Genomic DNA, 21,184 nt, shown 5'->3' on the forward strand with positions numbered 1-21,184 from the left:
ATCTAGCATACATCTAGCCCCTTGTAGGACATATTAAAATGATTTCTTCACATATACCAAAGTCTCTATTCTTCAGAATTCTTTTATCACCATTATGAAATTCCTATATAAAGGAATCATTTGGGGTTAAGATTTTATAGTTATTTGAGTTGTTAGTTCCAGAAGGACATCATAAGGGTACAAAGCAGTTCAAGATAAATGGAAAAGAGTGTCAAATGATTCCCATACTGTCCAGCCAGCAACAGATATAAAGATGACAATATCATTTTTTCTGGCACAAATAAGGAGATGGTGGGGAACAAATTAGACATGGATACCAGTATTAGCATTAGCATTAGTAGAGGCATTTGATGCAAGAAAGCAAGCTTATGCAGCATCAGCCAAAAAAAAAAAAAAAAAAAGCCCACTTCCACTTCACCCCTCTGTTCGTTCAAAATACCTGTCCAGCTGAGCCTTAAACTTATTTAGGCTATCAACCTCCACCACAAGGGATGGAAGTCTGTTCCACCAACCAACCACCCGCTGGCTAAAGGCAAATTTCCGCACGTCTATCCTACATCTGTCTTTCCTCAATTTGAATTTATGCCCTCTCAGGTGATTTTTCTGAGCTAGAGGAAGAATCCCATCAGCATTGAGCATGCTTAAACCATTCAAGGCTTTATACACCTCTATCAGATCACCTCGCTGGTGCCTAGTCTCCAGACACTGTAATTTGCAAAACTTAAGCCTTTCTTCGTAAGAGCACCCCTTCGTTCCATTCACTAATCTTGTTGCCCTTCTCTGTACTCGTTCCAGCAGCTCTACATCCTTCTCGAAATGAGGCCTCCAGACCTGTATACAGTACTCTAGGTGTGGCCTGACCATCGCCTTATACAAATTAGACATGGATACCAGTATTACCAGCCCCAATACCAATATACCAGCCCCTTGTAGGACATATTAAAATGATTTCTTCACATATACCAAAGTCTCTATTCTTCAGAATTCTTTTATCACCATTATGAAATTCCTATATAAAGGAATCATTTGGGGTTAAGATTTATAGTTATTTGAGTTGTTAGTTCCAGAAGGACATCATAAGGGTACAAAGCAGTTCAAGATAAATGGAAAAGAGTGTCAAATGATTCCCATACTGTCCAGCCAGCAACAGATATAAAGATGACAATATCATTTTTTTCTGGCACAAATAAGGAGATGGTGGGGAACAAATTAGACATGGATACCAGTATTATATGGCCATATACACTTGCAATCTGTTTGTGATCAGGTGAAATAAAAATTTGTTATCACTGGAAGGTATATGGACAGAGATTTCTCTGACAGCTTCCTATGGCTCTTACAGACCCTCATATGAGATCCATGAGCCATACAGTAGACATATATTTGATAGTTCGTTTCTACCCAGAACTTTGACAGTATGTCTGTAATAATGGTTAATGCCACTGCTTCAGTTATCCTGTGTTTCAGTTTAGGAATGTCCATTGGCAAGGTTCACAGACATCATTTTTACATAGCTCCACATAAAAAAGCCATATTGCATCACCTTTAGTACCCCATCCCATTCATTGTTGAGATAGTACGATATTGAGATTTTTTGCATCCACATGAAAATGAGGAGGTGCACCATGTTGCTGGAAGATGATACCAGTGGAATCTTCATGAAGCAGAGATATAAGTTAGTTATTCAACATCTCCGGGTAAATGTTCCCATTGAAGTAGTGTTGATGCTCGATGACGTGGTTGTTTCCTGTTCAAGTAAAAAGTGGCTTTGCCACTGAAAACAAACTGTTTCCATGCCACCCTCATACATTTTCTGTTAAAAGTTGCAGTAAACCTCATATTACTGCATTTGTCATTCAGTTTTAATGATTGCCCTAGCTGCAACTTGTAAGTTTTCAAAAGTAAACACTTTGTTTGAGGAGTATTCAACTCATGGACTTTTGCAAGAACATCTCTTAAATGCTACACTGTTTTATGTGGCATAAGAGTGATACTTCCTCTTGTAAATACAATATTTACTTTCATACTGCTTACCCCAATTGTAAATTGACATATTCTGTAGCGAAGAGTCTATTTTTTAGTATGTATGAAAACTATATTGCTCACTAGCCACTGAATATATCTGCAAACTAGATGACACAAAATGTTTTTCCCCACCTAGAAGCAATTTTCAAAACATGCTTCCACCTGCAGCATGTAAATTACATATTTAGTTGCAGGTAAAAATATTCATAGTGTATTTATCATTTGCTATTTAAGAATTTACTATCATATGCAAAGTTAGCATTTCATAAATATCTGCAAGTGTTTTGCTTCTGTTTGAATCACCCTGTATAATTGTGTTTTCATGTTTAGAATCTTAAATTATTAGAATGATTTATTTATTCTAAGTAAACCTATGTAAGTAAATATCTAAGTAAGTCTTCTTTGATAATTCCTTAATGGTTATTTTTCCAAACATTTAAAAACTTCTATTTGAAATAGAATTCAAAAGTATTCTTCCAATAGAAAGAAAAAAACTTTAATTTTCTCTTTATATACTGAACTTCAAGAGGTGGTCATAATTCAGGATAATTTTTTTTTTCCAGCAACCCTACCACAAGTGTTTTTTCCTACTGTATGTGCAAGAGATAGAGAAAGGTATGATTTTTTTTTTTATTATTATTATTAACATAAGTTTATTCACATGAATGAAAGATGCCACTGAACAGTCTCAAGACTGGAAAGTCAGTATAATTATAATGTACAGTTACATGTATAGCAAGAAAGAGGAAATAGTATTTAGTAATAACTCTAGAACTATTTTCTGTTAAGGAATTTATCTACTTTAATTGCTGAATTCAGAATGTGTACTAATAACAGAATCCAACAATAAACTTGTATCAAATTCTTAATTTATGTATTTCTTTTAGAAGGGCTAAATTTCTTAATAATGTAGTGCTACAGTTATTGCTAGTTAGTATTAGTAGTGGCAAATGATACAAGAAAGCTAGCTCATAGAACATCAACCAAAAAAAAAAACTACCACCTCACCTGTCCATTCCCTCCAAGAATTTGTCTAGTTCCTTGAATTTATTGAAACTACCCACTTACATAACAACAGATGGAAATTTGTTCCAACAATCAGCCACTGACTAGCTGAAAGAAAACTTCCACACATTTATCCTGCAACCATCCTGCCTCAGTTTGAATTTATGCTCCCACTCGTGTGTAGTCTTAGCAAGAGGAGGAATGCCATCAATGCAATCCATTTAATTGCTCATTCCATTCAAGCTCTTAAACACCCAATCAGATCTCCTTGCAGGTGCCTAGTCTCCAGATGCTGCAGTTTGTTGAACTCTTTCTGGTAAGAGCACCATTTCTTTCTCATTGCCAATCTCATTTCCCTTGTCTGCACCCATTTTCCAGCAGATCTACATCCTTCCTAAAATGAGGCTTCCAGACCTGTATACAGTACCCAAAATTTAGTCTAACTGGCTTGTACAAAGGGATAATCTCCTCCTTATCTCCGCTAGCAAAGTTCCTGTATATCAGAAGTGGCCAACAAGTCGATTGCGGCTTTCATTTTGGTTCATCATGACAAATTTTAATAGATTAGTCAAAATCTAAATGTTATTATTATTATGCACCCCACTGCATACTCTTATTACAAATCTGTGGCACGTGACTACTTTAAGCAAGCTTGTTATTATTATTAGCCATATGGTGCAAGGAGGCCTGAGGCTTATGCTGCACCGGTCGAAAAAAATTCCCGTGCTACCCTGAGAGAGAGAGAGCATAGTGAGAAGTAGAAAGGAATCACCACGAAAGAGAAGAATGTTGATATCCAGCTCAGGACCCTGGGTGTGCTAAGCCCATACTCACAAGATGTGAGCCCCTGTTGTCGACTGAAAATTTATGCAATTACATTGTGGAGAGCATAGTGTATGTGTGAAATTCTTATTTAGCTTACTTAATATTAATAACTGGGTAGTACTTAAATGTTAATTTAATATCCTTTGATTTAAAATAAATACTATGAAAAAGAGTAAAACGTATCATTTTCCCCAAGAGTGGGAACTAGAATACATTTTTTGTAATGATAAAAGAAAAATGTTGCTGTTTGATTTGCAGTGCTTCCGTGGCTATACCGAAAAAAGGAAATTTAGAAAGGCACTTCAACACACTCCATTCTAAATACCAATCAGATTTTCTGCCTAATAGCAACCTTAAAAAAAATAAATTAAACGAACTTAAATCCAGATTATTCGTGAAACCAAATATCTTCATGACACCTAATTTGCAATCTAAAGTAGTAACTGTAATATCATTTAAAGCGAGTCATCTTCTTGCAAAAAAATGCAAATCATTTTCTGATGGTCAATTCATCAAAGACGCATTTTTAGGACTGACAGATTCTCATTTTGAAAATTTTAAGAATAAAAATGAAATTAAAAGTGCTCTTCAAGATCTGCAATTATCTCAAAATACTGTGATGCGACGCATCAAAAAAATGAGTAAAAGTATGAGCGAACAATTGCAAGCTGATATTAAATTGTATGTCCTTTTCTTTACAACTGGATGAATCTACAGATGTCAGTGATACAGCCCAATTGCTCGTTTTTATTCGTATGGTTTTCGATTCTTCTGCCACTAGAGAAGAACGCTGGGTATGGTTTCATTGAAAGAAAGAACTAGAGGTCTTGATATATTTAAAGCATTCAAAAATTTTATTGAAAAAATAAATTGCCACTATTTAAGGTCGTATCAATAACAACAGATGGAGCTAAAGCAATAACAGGACATCTTAACAGATTCATCGCATTGTGCCAGAAGGGTAATGAATCCCCAGATTTTTTGAGTTACTACTGTATCATCCACCAACAAGTGTTAGCCAGCAAAAGATTAAATACTAAAAGTGTTACAGACATAGCTTTCAAAATCGTGAATTCCATCAGAGGACAATCTCTTCAAAGGAGATTTTTCAAGATGCACCTCGATGAAAATGAACCAGATCTGATATTACACACAGATGTGAGGTGGCTGAGTCAGAGTAAATTTCTACAGAGATTTTGAAATTTCCTGAATGAAATTAAAAAATTTGTTGATCAAAGGGGAGATGATTATCAGCAGCTACAAGATATGGAGTGGTTGTGTAATCTGGCTTTTTTGGCAGATTTTACCAGTAAATTAAGTGATCTGAATTTGGAATTACAAGGAAAAAATAAAAATGTGGGTGACACGATTATTAGTATTTCTGCACTTATATATCAATTTTTGGCAATGGCCAAGGATCTCAAAGAAAAAAAAAATCATTCATTTTGCAAATATGCAAGATAATTTGCAAAAATATCCTGTTTTTGAATTTAATAGTGAGAAATGTGTTTCTGAAATTGAGAAAGTTGTGGACAATTTTGAAAACCAGATTCAGTGATTTTAAAACAATTGAAGACATTTTTCAATATATTTCTTATCCATTCAGTGTCGACTTATATACGAAACAAATTACAGAAAAAAATCGCTCAGATTTTTCACATGGAGAAAATATTACTTGAAAATGAAATTATTACGTTGCAGAACGATATCTTACTAAAAGCCAGACCATCAGAAAAAGACTTTTGGAAATACGTTTGCTGAGAAAAGTACTCAAATGTAAAAAAATGCTGTCAACTTTTAAATTCCTGTTTTGGTTCCACGTTATCTGTGTGAATCGGCCTTTTCGTATTGGAAACAAACAAAGACAAAGAATCGCTCTACTCTTACGGACTTGCGTACAGAAGACTCTTTACGGTTGGCCTTATCACAGTATATCCCCGTTTTGAAAGTGTCACATAAATTAAAAATTTAAATACGTATGAATTTAAAATAAGAATTCTGAATTGTATTGAATTTAAAAATTTATAAACAACATTTTTCAATATATGTTGATTAACTTTTTTAACCATGTGCAATTAAATTCTCGAGATGGTAGATCACGGCACATTTTGAAGGAAAAAAGTAGATCGCATCGCAAATTAAATTGGCCATCCCTGCTGTGTATCATTGACAAAACCCAATAAGCTCTCCTGGCAGCCTGTCTCCACTGCTCAGAGAATTTGACTGCACAGTTACCCCCAGATATTTTCATTTTCTACTATACTGAGTATAGTACCACACAGTTGGTATGTTAATCTGGGATTAATACTACTACTACCCATATGTGAAGTACCTTGCATTTGTTAATGTTAAATTTCAACTGCCATTTCTCAGCCAGGCAGCCTGTTTTTTTTTTTTTTTTTTTTAAGACCTTGTTGCAGTAGCTTACCTTGATTATTGTCATTAACCACCTTGCCAACCTTTGTATCATCTGCAAACTTAGACATTAAGCCTGAAATACATTTATGCATATCATTAATAAATACAGAAAACAAAAATGATGGGCCCTGGGGTGCCCCACTAGTAACATTAGTCCTCAAAGAGCAGTGCCTATTAATAATTTCTCTCTTTCTTCTTCTTCTTCTCCGCCCCCCCTTTGTCCATAGTAGTAACTTGCCCTTAATGCTACATTTCTCCAATTTGTATAGCATTCTTTTATGTGCAATAGTATAAAACGTTTTCCTGAAATCAAAGTACATGATACCAAAATTGTTTTTTGCATCCAGTTCCTTTGTTACTGCATCATAGTATATAATTAGATTGGTCAGACAAGGCTGCCCCTTAAGAAATCATCCTATGACTGCAATATAATTGCATTCCTGTCTAGATTTAGTTACCTAAATCCTATTTTCTACATTAATAAGATTACATTAAGCACTCATTGGTAGCATGTATTTTTTTTATATTGCTCAGCAAAATAGTGATATAATTAAATAAGATTTTGGTGAGTGGGGTGGTTATTTCAGATCAGTGTTTTCAGTTAACAAAAAATGAAGTCCTTGCCATATTAACTGGGTGTTGGTGCAAATGTGTCATGGGATTTTTAATCCATTTGGAGGTAAAACCACCTTACTTTAAGAACCATTTCCTTCTGATTTGACAGAAGGACAACCAGATATTTTGTCAAGCAACCTTCACTAGCAGTTGACAAATTCAACCATAGTGAGACAAAATCCCAAAAATGTCTCTGCCATCCCCAATCCAGATTAATTTAATCCCATAATTTTTTAATTTATTTCCTAAAGGTTGTTTTAAAAGCCAGCAGTGAAAGTGTTAAACTATGTTGTAATGGAATTTTTCTCCCTTTGTGTATTAAAATATAAAATGAACATGAATTCTTCAGAATATACTTAAAGAATGTTTTCATCTATACACATTCCATATATGTATATAGAACTAATTTTTTTAATAATATGGGTCCAATCATACATTAATATCCATCATACATTAACAAATACAGTAAAAGAATATGATCATGTTGTGATGATGGCAATACATGTGTTATATTAAATTCATCTTAATACTGCATTGGCTATATAATTTTTCTATAAGAACTTAAAAATGAGCCCTGTTTATGAACATATATAGCCATTTTTTTTTTTTTTTTTTTTTTTTTTTATAACTCTTTTTTGACAAACTGGTCTCATTTTAACTTTTCTAAAAAACTGTCTTTGTTAAATTTAGGAATAATAAATGCTTAATTCTTCTGTATTTTAGTGATAAGCAAACATTTGGTGTCGAAGCCTTACAGCCAGAAGTTCGGTGGAATTCATCACTCACATTTCCAGTTCTACCCTCTGCCAAAGTTACAAAAGTAAGAGTTTTGAACTATGTTTTATTAATTAATATGAGATAAGATTAAAGCCCTCCATAAGGGCTTTAAAAATCATTTGATCATTTTAGAGTGAAGAAATAAGTTTTTAGTTTTTTTAATTTATCTTTTACACATTACATGTAACTTCTGTTTATTCATAACAGTATACAATGGATGTTGAAGCACTACCAGGTTTGCTGAAAAAAGTGTTCCAGGAACTGAATGTGAATCCAAAGCATTATAAAGTAAGTCATCCTTATTAAAAAGTCTTATTTTGTTATCATTATCACTTATGTTGTTGTTATTGTTTATAACAACAACATATGATATTTCATCACAAGGACATGATGAATCTAAAAACTGACTTCACCATTCCCTCCCCCCCCATATTCCCTATGAAAATGTCAAGCCTTTTTGGTACATTTAAGCCACATTTTATGGCAATGGTGCATTTGTGCTAGTGCATGCTAGGTGACACAGAGTAACCCCCCTCCCAAAAAAGGATGAAATATACATCCAAATAAATAATTTGTAGTAATAGGAGCCTAAAATCCAACTTAGTCTCAAATGGTCTAAATGCATTTATCCTGAATGGAAAGCTTTCTCTTATTTTAAATAATGTGATTGACTGGATGTCAAGGCTAAAATATTAAAACATTTCTCCATTCCTGTTATACTTTTAACTATTACAAGATTCATTAAGACTTCTTGCAAGGTTCCACAAAAGAAAAGCACCATGCAGAGTTTGTTTTTAAAGACTTTCTGGAAGCAAATGTGTGAGAATATGATGGAGACATATAATGATTGGCCATCATATGGTACCATGAAGGCTTGAGTTGCTGAATTCAAAAAGAGTTTGAGTCACCAAAGATAATCTCAGGTTGGGACAACGTGCATCTAGCAGGGGCATATGTTCAGGAAGTGCTAGGTGTGAGGTGCACACCCACAGAATTGCAGTGTAACCAATATTATATTTTTGAATTTATTCCTAATCAAACTCCCTTAAATTTTCCTTAAGGCTACATGTAGTTTTCTAAAATTAAATCCCATATACCATCTTTTCAAAAAGAGAAGGTTCGGTGCATAAACATTGTATCACATTCACATTTAAAGCATTAAGATCCTCGGGTGTGTGGTCCCAAATATTTGGACACCTTTGTTCCCTTTAAATAGACATAAAGGTGGCATAGCAGGTCACAGGAAGGCTAAGAATCTGACCTGCTGTGCCATCATGTTACTGGACAGTTTGAAAGCACAGGATTTCCATGGTTTCAAACCAGCCAGTAAGGCATGGTGTGTACTGGGACAACAGCACCTACTAGTAGTAATTGGTTGTGATTTACTCCTGTATGGAGCAATTTAATTGAACATTGTGTCACAAGTTGCTGTTTTTTATATATAATTTGAGTTTTTTTTGTTACCCATAATTACAATGGTGAACAGTGTTAATGATGTAATGAATGTCCTGTTTTCTGGTAGAACTTCTTCAAATTATATGAAGATAGTTGAAGATGATAAGCTTTGCCCTTCTCTTCCAAATTTACTTTTTTTCAATCCAAAAATATAATATTTTCCCAAGTGCTTACTTTTTGAGTTTTCTATACGTGTTATATGGTTATATTTATAAACCATAACAAAATACAGATAATTCTGTATTTTGTTATGGTTTTGAATTACTTTTGAACTTTTGAATTACTTTTTGTTTATTTAAACTTAATCCTCTTTTTCCCTCAAATTCTGTTTATGTTAGAAGAAATGTATTTAATAAATTAATAAAAATAATTGTTTCTTGGCAAATTTTTAAATTTAAAGCTTCAAAAAAGTTTTTTTTTTTTTTTTTTTTTTTTTTTTTTTCCCATAGAAAATCAAATGAACAGAAATTGGAAAAAAAAATTAATTCCTAAATAACTTTTTATAACTACGAACATTTTATTTCACAAGCAGTTCAATTCATTATATCAATTGAAACTAATCTCACATTGGTTTTTATTGATATGACTAAGTTGTAACTACATTTTAATTCTTTGAATAAAGGTCAGGTGAAAATCATACAAGTTATTAGCAGTAATAACAAAATAATTTTATTTATGTACCTGCATAAACCATACATCTTACTTATATCTTCATTCAATTCAATAATAGTAATACCCAGTTCTTAAAGAAAAATTCGTTCTTAATTTCCAGGTTCAGATGTGTGTTCCTCGAAGTTTCAGCTTACAGACACAAATAAAAGTAGCAAGAGTACTACTAGAAGACTTTGGAGTTAAGGCTATCAATTTAACTCACCAAGCCATTCTTTCCCTTTATGCATACAATGCTTCATCTGGTATCGTTGTAGACATTGGAGACAGACTAGACATCTTGCCAATTATTGATGGTAAGGAGTAAAATATTCTGTTTTATTTTCCAGCAACCATGTAGGTCACAAGAGTTTAATCAACATGACAATAATCATTATATTGTATTTAGCAATCACATGAACCATGCCCAGCTGAAAAGTGTGTATTACTGTACACTGATTTGATCACTCTGCTGCATCAGGCATTCATTTTCACACTATAAATTATTTATCAAACATTAATTTTAATTTTTTTTTTACTTTAGTTTATATATCCAGACATTTTATTAAAAAATAAAATTTAATAGGATTATTTTTTTGTTACACTCAGAAATAATGGCATTCATGTTGTAGTTTTTAATTTGAATCAAATTACTGCATTAATGTGATTAATGTGAATAGCAGGATTTGCATCCATTTTCTTAAAATAAATATTTTTCAAATCAGAGTTTATAATGGTAAAGGCCGACTACTACAGTAAATTTCCTTGGTGTTGCATTGCTAGTAAACAAAACTTTATTTGGTTTGATTTCAGTAATTAAATCATAAAAAGACTACATTAATAGTCCCTCTTCAAGAAAATCACTCTGTTTTCCCTCCTAAACCAATCACATAAAAAATTTAATATAGAAATTTGTTTCCTTTTTTTAGGGTATATCGTGGAGAATGGAGTCACTCGACTGCCTTATGGAGGTCAAAGGATAGTCCACCATCTTAGGCATGCATTAGCTCAAAAACATATCAGGTACATTGTCTCCCATTTTGAGTTTTGAGGAAGTATATATAGTTAGGAAATGAATTGTGTTAGGAGTGTTAATGCTATAAACATTATTATGCATAGCTCACAATCTTCATGTTTATTTTTCACTTGATATACAGTTCTTGTAGTTAACATATTGTATTAGTAGTGGCACATGACACAAGGAAGCAAGCTTATACAGCATCAGCCAAGCCAAAAAAACCTCATTCTCTGTCCATACCCTCTGATAATTTGTCTAATTCTGCCCTATGTTTATTCAGACTACCTTCTTTTATTCAATCAATCTTTGGATGGAAAAACAAATTTTTGCACTTCTATTCTGAAACTATCTTTTTTCAATTTAAATTTATATCCCCTTATGCATTTTCAAAGAAAGAGTAAGGATGCCATCAGCATTTAAGTTTACTCGATCTTTTAAAGTTTTATAAACTCTAATCAGGTCTCCTCACAGGATACCTGATTGGTATCCAACTGCTGAAATTTGCAGAACTGAAATCTTTCTAAATAAGCGTACTCCTGTATGCCCCTTACTAATGTCGTTGCTCTTCTCTCTGTATCCATTCCAACAGATTGACATCATTTCCTAAAATGAAGCTTCGAGACTTGTATACAGTACTTAAGGTGCAGCCTAACCATTTCTTATACATTGGGATATCTTGTCTCTGCTCACAATATTTCAATATATCATTGTCCTAATGATATAACAAAATTGAGGTGTCCTAGCAGCCCATCTGCATTGCTCAGAGAACTTCACATTGGACTGTACAGTTACCCCTAGATCAACTTATGTATTGCTTTTTTTCCAATACTGACCAACTGTATTTAAAAACCTTTAACAATACTGAGTCACCATTTACATGTTTTATAATAAATATATATACTGTACAATTAAAATTTAAAATACTTAAAATTGATATAAATAAAATAATAAAATTAAATATATTATCAGTATACAATTAAAATACTGGAGAGTTAAAAAAAAAAAAAAAAAAATATATATATATATATATATATATATATATATATATATATATATATAAATGATACCATTCAACACATAGATTGTCTTCAGCATCTCAGCCTGATTATCTGATAGTATAATACTTGACATGTGGACTGTTCACATTAACGGTTTTCTGGCATGTGTCATTTTTTGGTTCATCTGTCAAACCAATCTCCCCACTTCTGCCACTTCTTTCATTCCAAAAAGCTCTGTTATAATACAACATCACCAATTCAAAGACAGTGAATACAAGTTCCTTTTTTTCTTTGATTGTTTTTCACAGCAAATATGCATTGCTGTGAGCCATCGTCCATTGTTTATCTTCTTGTAACCATGATTGAAGCTCAGTGGGGGTTTATATGATGACCCAGACTGCTGTACGTGTTTGGCAATAGTCAAGCTGAAATCTGTTTTTTATATGGCATCCACATGGTTTCCCAGCCAACCTTTAAGGCAAATTACAGAGATAGTAGTGAAGTGTTAGCACAAATGCACATGAACGTCCACATGTCAGGTGCGAGCATGCTGCCAGATATGAGGTGATCAAGTTTACGAAAATAATTGGTGTGTTGGAAGCTACCATTTATACATGCATTTTTACTTTTACATTATTTTTCATCTTTTTACATTATTTTTATTTGTTGTATCTTTTAATATGCAATGCAATTTGATTATTTATTATTTTATTTTTTTCCAGTTTACTAAGTGATGTAGAATCATATTTGGTGAGATACATCCTTGAACATCTGTGTTATGTTGCAGAAGATTACAAGGATGAAATTTCCAGATTTAGAAATGATCCAGACAGTCTGGAAGCTACTCTTTCCATTCAGCAGTTTTTTCAAGAAGAATGCCCATGGGAGTAAGTGCTAAAAATGCTTTATTGAAGATCTTATTATTGTAAATTTCAGAGAAAAAAAAAGTTGATTATTGTGGACAAAATTGTTTAATCTTGAAAAATTCCTTCAAGATGTAGAGTAGATTAAACAATAAAAAAGTAATTCTAAAATAATTTTTGGTTGAAAATTATTGTTTATTGAGGCATCTCAAATAATTTACTTGAATTATCATATATTAAGTGACTATTTTTCTTGTATTTATCTAATATTATGGATCTGCCAGTTAAAGGAACAACTTTGCATGTAAAACTGTTACTCTAGGAGAGTAGTGGCAAATCACTGACATGCAAAGGCATTTTAAGTAACACATGGAAAATGCTAGCAACTATCATTGGTTAATAACTTTAATTGGATGTTAAATTGCAGTGCATATCAGTTTAATAATGATGATTTATTCACATTAAAAACTATACAGCATAATGTTGGAATAAACATAATATAAAAATTATTGTGATGATTAACTAAACAACAAATCTTAATAAGTAGAACAGGTAGTGATTAAATACATAAAATAACATTCCAAACCTATAGATAAAATGTATAAAGCAATTAAAAATAAATAAAAAAAATGAAGCAGAAAAACAACGATGAAGGAATAGAGTGCTCCTTGTATATTTATAAGCACACAATTCTTAAAATATAAAGGTAGATGTGTGCACCAAATGCAAGTCAAGACATAAACTAATATAGATTGTGTGGCTAAAAAAGGGGGGAGGGGAGGAAAGAATAATTTTTTTAGATTTTGGGGGCACTATTGCACAAAGGCTTTGATAGAATCATATTTGGTGAGATACGTCACCCATTACAATGCAAGATCATAGACTTATGCATGTATGATTCCTCTTATTTTCATTTACCATCAGCAGTAGTAAAATCCTTGAGAGTAGCCCAAAATCTCAATGGCAAGCCCAATATTAGAGCAGGGATTGAGGTTGATATGCTGCTTATACAAATGTTCCAAAACATGGTCTGCCAAGTTTCCTGCCAGATTCACTATTGAAACAGACACTGTAATTTGAGCATTTCATTTGATAAACAGAACCCATTTTGTAAAAAGAAAGGAATAATCAACTTTATTTTGATAATTATAGATTTCAACCTCCTGCCAGGGAGCTGCACACAACCCATGCAATGACTGGGCAACACCCAGGAAAGACACAAAACATCCAAACAGTGTAGATTGAAGGTCATGAAAACAAATTCATCATTGTGGAATGCACACAAGAGGGAATGCCTGCATTTGGCCAAATTTGCCCTAGCTCTTGCAATTTTAACATCCTTGTTAGTAGCAGAACTGGAATTTGCCCATACTCAATCAAACCAAAGAGTATAGTTAAAATGTGGGACCATAACAAAGGAGACCATGGTCTCACTTTCAAGTATATTAAACTAACTGAAAATGCAAGAAATGAGTACTGCTAATTACAGTGTAATGGCACTTCCCAACAAAAGATAACTTCAGCGTGCTTGGAAGGTGTCAGGTGTCACAACAAGCAGCAATGTTGATGGTTTAGGGTGGGTACCTGTTTTATGTAACTTAGGGAGACCACATTACAATAAACTGGGTCATTAACTCTAGATTCCAGTTTCTTTAATGCTTTTTAAAGAGTGTCCAGAACAAGTTTCATATACTTGCTGGTAGGTGCCTCTGTGGGAAGTTGCAACAGTGTGCAGCACATGCTTCTTGATTAGACCGGGGTTCCAGCCCGTCACCACCAAATACGGAGGATGCGGAAAGGTCAGAGAATGACCACCGCATGTTCCCGGAGCAATATGGCCTTAGTTGCTAATGCTCCTAAAAACCAAATAACAACATACTTGCTGGTCCTGAAGTTAATATATTGCAAAGTTCTTGTCACCGTTTTGGGAAGTCCTGTTACGTTAGTGTGCTAAAATATATTAGTATTTTTTTTTTCACAATATGATGTAAAGTTTAACAATCATTCTCACATCTTCAGATATTATAAAACGCTTTTACATCTTTTTTTTTTTTTTTTGTAATCTTTACAGAGAAGTTGTACTGGACTGTAGTAGGTTTCAGGTTCCCGAAGGACTCTTCTCCCCAGACCTATGGGGTCTGGATAACCCAGGGCTTCATAAATTGGTCTATTGTGCCATTCAAGAGTGTAGTATGGATATTAGGAAAGAAATGGCTCGCAGTATCTGCCTCAGTGGTGGTGTTACTTTATTGCCTGGTCTTCAAGAGAGACTAGAGAAGGAACTTGACAAGCTTACACCATCAAAAGTCACTCCTAAGGTAATTTTACTGCTTTTTTTAGAATACTAGGTTTAACTCATTAGATCAGAATTTCTGTAATTAATAGTATGTTGGAGCAGTTCGATTTATTTGCTTGTCAAGTATGTGAGCAATATGTTTTAATATCTATAAAATGAGCCAATCCTCTAAAGGTAGGCTATAGACCACTGATGGGCTGTGAAGAAATTTAAAGTGGCCTCCAAAAAAGTTTCGATTTTGCTTAAAAATATTTTAACGTACATTTTAATGATTAATGCATTTGTAAATAACATTTTGTTTTTTAACGTTTTCATTGTTTTTATGTAGTATAACCAATGAATATAACCAATATCTTGTGATGTTAAAGAGTAACTATATATATATATATATATATCTCCATATTAGGTGAAGAATTATTTGTAAATTTTAAAATCATATATAACTTAAGGTTATTAATTTTCAGACTGCACCTTAACTCACTCAACTTGTTACCTCGCTAATCCGATATTTTTACACTACCATATTCTACTATATCAACATTTTAACATATCTAGAACATATCAAAAAAAAAAAAAAAAAAATATATATATATATATAGTCTCTCTCTCTCTCTCTCTCTCTCTCTCTCTAATATATATATTTAAATAACGGCTTAAAAGTGTAACATAAGTTTTTGCCATACTACTGGCATATGTTTTGTTTTATTTTGAATTATTGGAGATATATATATATATATATATATAGAGAGAGAGAGAGGCAGAGGCATGCATAATGACTGCCTGAAAGGAATTTGGCAAAGATTAGCGTGGCAGTGTACCTACCAAAACTTAACTCAGGAAGTAGCCCATAAGGAAAAGGCAGTGTTATTGAAGTTGTATCATAAAGTTGAAAAGGAGCAAAGTGTTCAGTACTGAAGCATATTTAACATCCAAACTGGTTGCTGTGCTTGAACTGATTTCGCTAGGTTTATTAAGGCAGTTTGAGGAAATGGAGACCAAGAAATGAACATCCATCTACTTTGCTCTGTCATATTGATATCTGTATTAAGCAGGTGGTAAATGTGACACATTCTTCAGGATACTCTGAGAATGTAAATTGCAGTACTTTGCAGTACATTGATAAATGCAGTAATCATAGAATTGTGATTACTGCATCACAATTCTGTGATGCAGTAATCACAGTAATTGCAGGAATCAATCACAAGTAGCAGTAATCACAGAATAACATACCATTTGGATAGCATCAAACTCAAGGTGGTTGATATGGAAGGAGTAAATGTACAGTCAGACACAAAGTTCTCTGAGAGTGCAGATGTAAAACTCATGGAGTGCTTACAATGATATAATCTCCTCCTTGTTCCTGTTGGCAAGAATTTTCCAGCAGGAACAAGGTGATTCTCTTGTTGTATATAAGGCACTGGTTAAACTGCACCTTGAATGGTGCATGGAAGTCTCATTTAATGAAGGATGAAGATCCATTGTAAAGGGTGCAGAGAAAAGAAGGGCAAAAAGTTAGTTAATGTATGCCGTGCATTACATTTCAGGCACGTTAGCACATAATAATAAATAAATAATAATTGCTGGATTTTGACTGGTCCAAGTTTTAATGAAATTTGGGAAAGCTCACCAAATATAATTTCATGACAATCCATCCACAGGGAGTAGATTTATTACTCTAGATTTATTATTATTGTATGGACAGACAAAAATAATAATTGTTGGATTTCTGTTTGTTTGACTTAATGAACTTTGGGATAGCTTGACAAATCTTTCTACAATAGCGAAATATAAAATTTTATCAAAATCCATCCAATAGGTGATGAGTTGTTACGTGCATACAGATGGACAGACATAATGAAACAACAGGTACTTTGTACATATATGTTAATATGCCTAACAAGATGGTTGGGAGGTAGCAAAGGGTATTCTTATCAAGAAAGTGGGTGGGGGGGAAGAGGAGGATCTGAGTGTTTAAGGCTTTAAAAGGGTTGAGGAATTATTATTATTATTTTTTTTTGAAATCAACACTAAACAGAAATTAGCTTTACGCAGTGTCTGTGTTTTTCACTTCTTTTAACATCTCGTTTTATTTTCCTTATAGGTTCATGCATCTCCGTATCGCTACCATATGGCTTATCTTGGTGCATGTCAGCTAGCTTCTACTGCAGGCTTTGATGAAGTGTGTGTAACACTTGATGAGTGGCATAAGTGTGGAAATGCTTGTCTAGAAAAGTGGCATATATAAAATTCCTACTGTTCTACAATGAACAGAAGAGAATTTGCAAGTACTTGACTGTGATAACGTTGTAAACTTGTTCAGCTATACGAAATGAGATCAGTGTCTAAAATAATAGAACAGATTTATTTATGGTGTAATTGTAGTGCAGCTGTCTTTGTAAATCAACAGTGAGAACAGTCTTGTTGCATTTATTGTGTTGAACAAATAAGCCAGGGATATGTTTCATTTGTCCAGATGTTTTATAACTATTGGCCAAGAACTGCATTTAAAATATGTGGTAATTTGTTATATATATATATATATACACATACACACTATCCTTCTTACTATACTATTGTCAGTGTAGTAATTTTATAACATACACAGTGACTTGATGTACAGTTTGTAAAGTTATTTCGAGTACTGACTTCAGTAGCTCTGCCTGTGCCAAGAAACTTTCATTTAGAGGAAAGAAACTGAAGAAAGGTGTAAAATATGGTAACACGTGTTGCAATTCATAAATACCATGTGAATGATTTCACAGATCTGTTGACTTGAGAGATCTGTTGCATGTATTTCATAAAGTTATTCATCAAAAATGTGCAGATCCTCCACATTTGTGTTCATCTGACTGTGCCACATCTCTGGAAGTTGACATTTATTTTACGATGTAGTGAATTCACTATACTGTCCAATATTTCAAAACTCAGTAATTTTTCCTCAATGTTCCATTTGTACCTATATGTGCGAGTGTAATTTCTATAGGGAAGAATATTTTTTTTTGTTCTTGTGCTCAAAGTTTTATTTCACCAACATCAAAAACTTCAAATTTAACTTTTTTTTTTTGAAAATGTTTTATATAATGTCCTTTTTTAACCATTGTTAACATTATCTGTTGTTAATCTTTGTTTTAACAGCATGCTTTCATTTGTAAAGAGAAGAAAAAAATATGAAGGGATCTAATCATTAGGTTCATAATGTTTAATGTAAATTTACTGCAACTTTCAGGAGGAAAGAAGTGTTTTGTACAACTGTTTTTGAATTTTTCCCCCTTTTTAATTTAACATTAATAATTTCTTTTTCATCTGCTGTAACTTAAAAGCTTATTTCTTTGATAATGCTGTAAAATATATAAACCAAAAATAATGTGGAAAGGTGAAATAAACAGAAATTTTACCATTACTTTTTTTTTTTTTTTTTCGTAAATAATTCACCACATAGTATAAGCAGACACTTTGGTTTTTCAATATATGAGATTCTGATTTGCTTATCGAAAGTCAAATATAAAATGTGAAGGTTTTTTCTAAGTGGTTGCTAAAACAAAACAACAAATTTTAAACAATTATCTGTTTTCCCAAATTAACACAACTCATTAAAGATTTTGTGGTTGCTGCTATCTATTTCTGAAGTATGCATGTTTTTTTTTTTTTTTGTGTGAAGGACCAAGGGGGGGGATGTTTTGAAGATTCTTTCAATGTATTATCAAAAAAATTGTCTGTATATGTACAGATTCTCTCAAAACTCCACAGAGATTTGCTGCCATCAACTGTATTTATAACTAATAGTCATTTTTATAATTACGATAGTTTTGAAAATCGGTATAGGAGGACATACCCTGTTGACAAAATTTGAGGTGATGTGAAATTGAAGAAAATTCTTTGGAATGTGGAACTTGGAATATGCATCCAGAAGTTGATGAAACAAGTATCAAATAATACATGTATATGCTGTATTAAAACAAGTAATGACATGTTTTTTTTTTAAATAATTCTTTACTTTTTTTAATTAAAAAAAAAAGTAAAAGATTGGAATGCAGCATACAACAACAATTTTAGCTAATTTTTTTTTTAAATTAGCTATGACAATGTAAGATTTAATATAAAAAAACACACCACAAAGTATTTTAAGATTTTTTTATTAAGCATTGAAAAATTTACAGCAAAAAAATATTGAAATGATTAGTATTAGCAACTGTACCAATTTTTCATCAAAATATTCTCCATGAGATTTTATCACTGCCTTACACAGAAGTGGCATTCTGGAAATTAATTTTTATAAGAGTATCTATGGCAGTTTAATAATAATCTTGACTAACATTATTCCAAGTGATTTACAAAGTTTCCCATAAATATTTGGGTGGACTCCACAGACGATGGTTGTTATTTGGTTTTTAGGAGCATTAGCAACAAGGAGATATTGCTCCGAGGATATGCGGTGGTCATTCCCTGACCTTTTCGCATCCTCCGTATTTGGTGGTCATGGGCTCCAACCCTGGTCTAATCAAGAAGCGTGTGCTACGCACTGCTGCTCCTGCCCACCTGGCTATGGAGGTGCCGCAGACGATGATCTAGATGATCCTAAAACCACTATTGGGTTTAAGTCAAGTGATTGGGGTGGCCACACCATAATTTGTAACCTCCCTCCTGTTGTTTAGTTGCAAGAAAGTCCCTGCACAGCTTAGAGCTATGCTTTGGGTCGTTGTCTTGTCGTAATATAAAATTTCTTCCACAAAGTTGAAATCCAGAGGATATTGCATTATGTTCAAGAATGTTTTTGTAGCTTTCTTTTCTTAAAATTCCTTCAATTCTGGTGACGTCAACCACTCCAGAAAAACAGAAGCGAACCCAGAGATCATGAGGGAACAACCATCGTGCCTGACTGTATGCACTAAACAATGTGGCACCATTTTTTTTTTTTTTTTTTTTTTTTTTTGTTTGGTTGATCATCTCACATCTCTTGGATCCAAAAATTTCAAATTTGGATTCATCTGTCCACAGTACATTCTTCCACTCTTCAATTATGGCTCTTAACCCAAGCCAGCCATATCTTTCAATTTTCCGGTTTTAATAAGGGTTTTTGGACTGCTATATGACCATGTAGTCCTTGTTTAAGACAGTTTTTTTTACAGTACATGGGAGTTTCTCTGTTCCTATTGATCTCAGCTTAGATTTTCGGTCAGCAAGTCACTGAATTGCATTTAGAAATCAGCATTAGGTCTTATCTTGTGCTTTCATTGTTACACACAGTCATCCTGATTGTGGTTTATCCTTTAAACTGCCAGCCTCCTTGAATTTTGGATAGTAATTTGTACTCCTCTAAATGAATTGCCTATTTTTTGCCAATACTTATAGAATAACTTTCTTTATACAGAGTTATAATAGCACAATATTCTAGAAGTTTCTTAAATATTATTTAAGTTTTTTGATTTTTATACAATAAGAGAAAATATTTTAATAAAATTTAATAAAAAAAACGGTCTCCTATTTTAATAAAAACTGAAAATTAAGAAATCTGAAACGTGTTTCCAAAATTTTACTGTCTGAAACTGTCTGTCTTTTACATACTGTTTGAAAACTCACTTGCAAAAGGATTAAGCAGAACAGTAAATGCTAAAGTTAAAATCTGGCTTTAAGCATATATACTCCAAAGAGGAAAATAAAATCTTTATAAAAGAGAATGTATGCTTTAATATACAGTAAAAATAATTACATTAATATATTTGAGGGATATTAATATGGGATATATTTTAAGAAATATTGTGATAAAATAAATCAGAAACCAAAAGTTTTAGTCAATAATATTTTATCAAACTTCTTGCTGAATATTTTGGTTATCTTATAAAAATCTTTACACATTAAATTTTCATAACAACGAAATTGTATTTACATCATTGCTTCATAGCATCTGTCCACTGTATTTTTTATTTTTGAAAATATTCTTTCAATATTTCCATTTGCAGAATGCCAAACAAAAATCTATAATTTTTCAATTTCCAAAGTCTTTCTTGAAATATTAATAATAACAATGACCACTGACCAGTCATTATTCCTGGCCTTTTTCTTTTTTGGTATTTTTTATTTGCTCCTTTAAACTATCACATTCTATGTATATGCATTCATGGTTTTCATTACAACAGCTTTAAAGATGCTTTAGTATTAGTGTGGAATATGATACAAGAAAACAAGCTTATACAGCATCAGCCAAAAAAAACCTTACCATTTCACCTGTCCATTCACTCCAAAT

The 21,184-nt window shown here is 32.7% G+C and overlaps 1 protein-coding gene across 1 annotated transcript in view; it reads left to right on the top strand.

Annotated features, from left to right (window-relative positions):
* LOC150090129 (uncharacterized) overlaps positions 1-17,491 on the top strand; it is a 202,421-nt gene extending 184,930 nt beyond the window's left edge. Inside the window, exons 12-19 of the mRNA XM_090389758.1 lie at positions 2,589-2,640; positions 7,612-7,708; positions 7,873-7,953; positions 9,893-10,085; positions 10,698-10,791; positions 12,507-12,671; positions 14,719-14,965; positions 17,045-17,491. Coding sequence (XP_090245884.1) covers positions 2,589-2,640; positions 7,612-7,708; positions 7,873-7,953; positions 9,893-10,085; positions 10,698-10,791; positions 12,507-12,671; positions 14,719-14,965; positions 17,045-17,188 — 1,073 coding nt within the window. The 3' untranslated portion in view covers positions 17,189-17,491. The remainder of the gene's footprint in view (positions 1-2,588; positions 2,641-7,611; positions 7,709-7,872; positions 7,954-9,892; positions 10,086-10,697; positions 10,792-12,506; positions 12,672-14,718; positions 14,966-17,044) is intronic.
* Positions 17,492-21,184: the final 3,693 nt, after the last annotated feature.

Source organism: Mastigoproctus giganteus, chromosome 2 (assembly GCF_048544385.1).
Source record: "Mastigoproctus giganteus isolate SK-2022 chromosome 2, ASM4854438v1, whole genome shotgun sequence".
Classification (NCBI taxonomy): Eukaryota; Metazoa; Arthropoda; class Arachnida; order Uropygi; family Thelyphonidae; genus Mastigoproctus; species Mastigoproctus giganteus.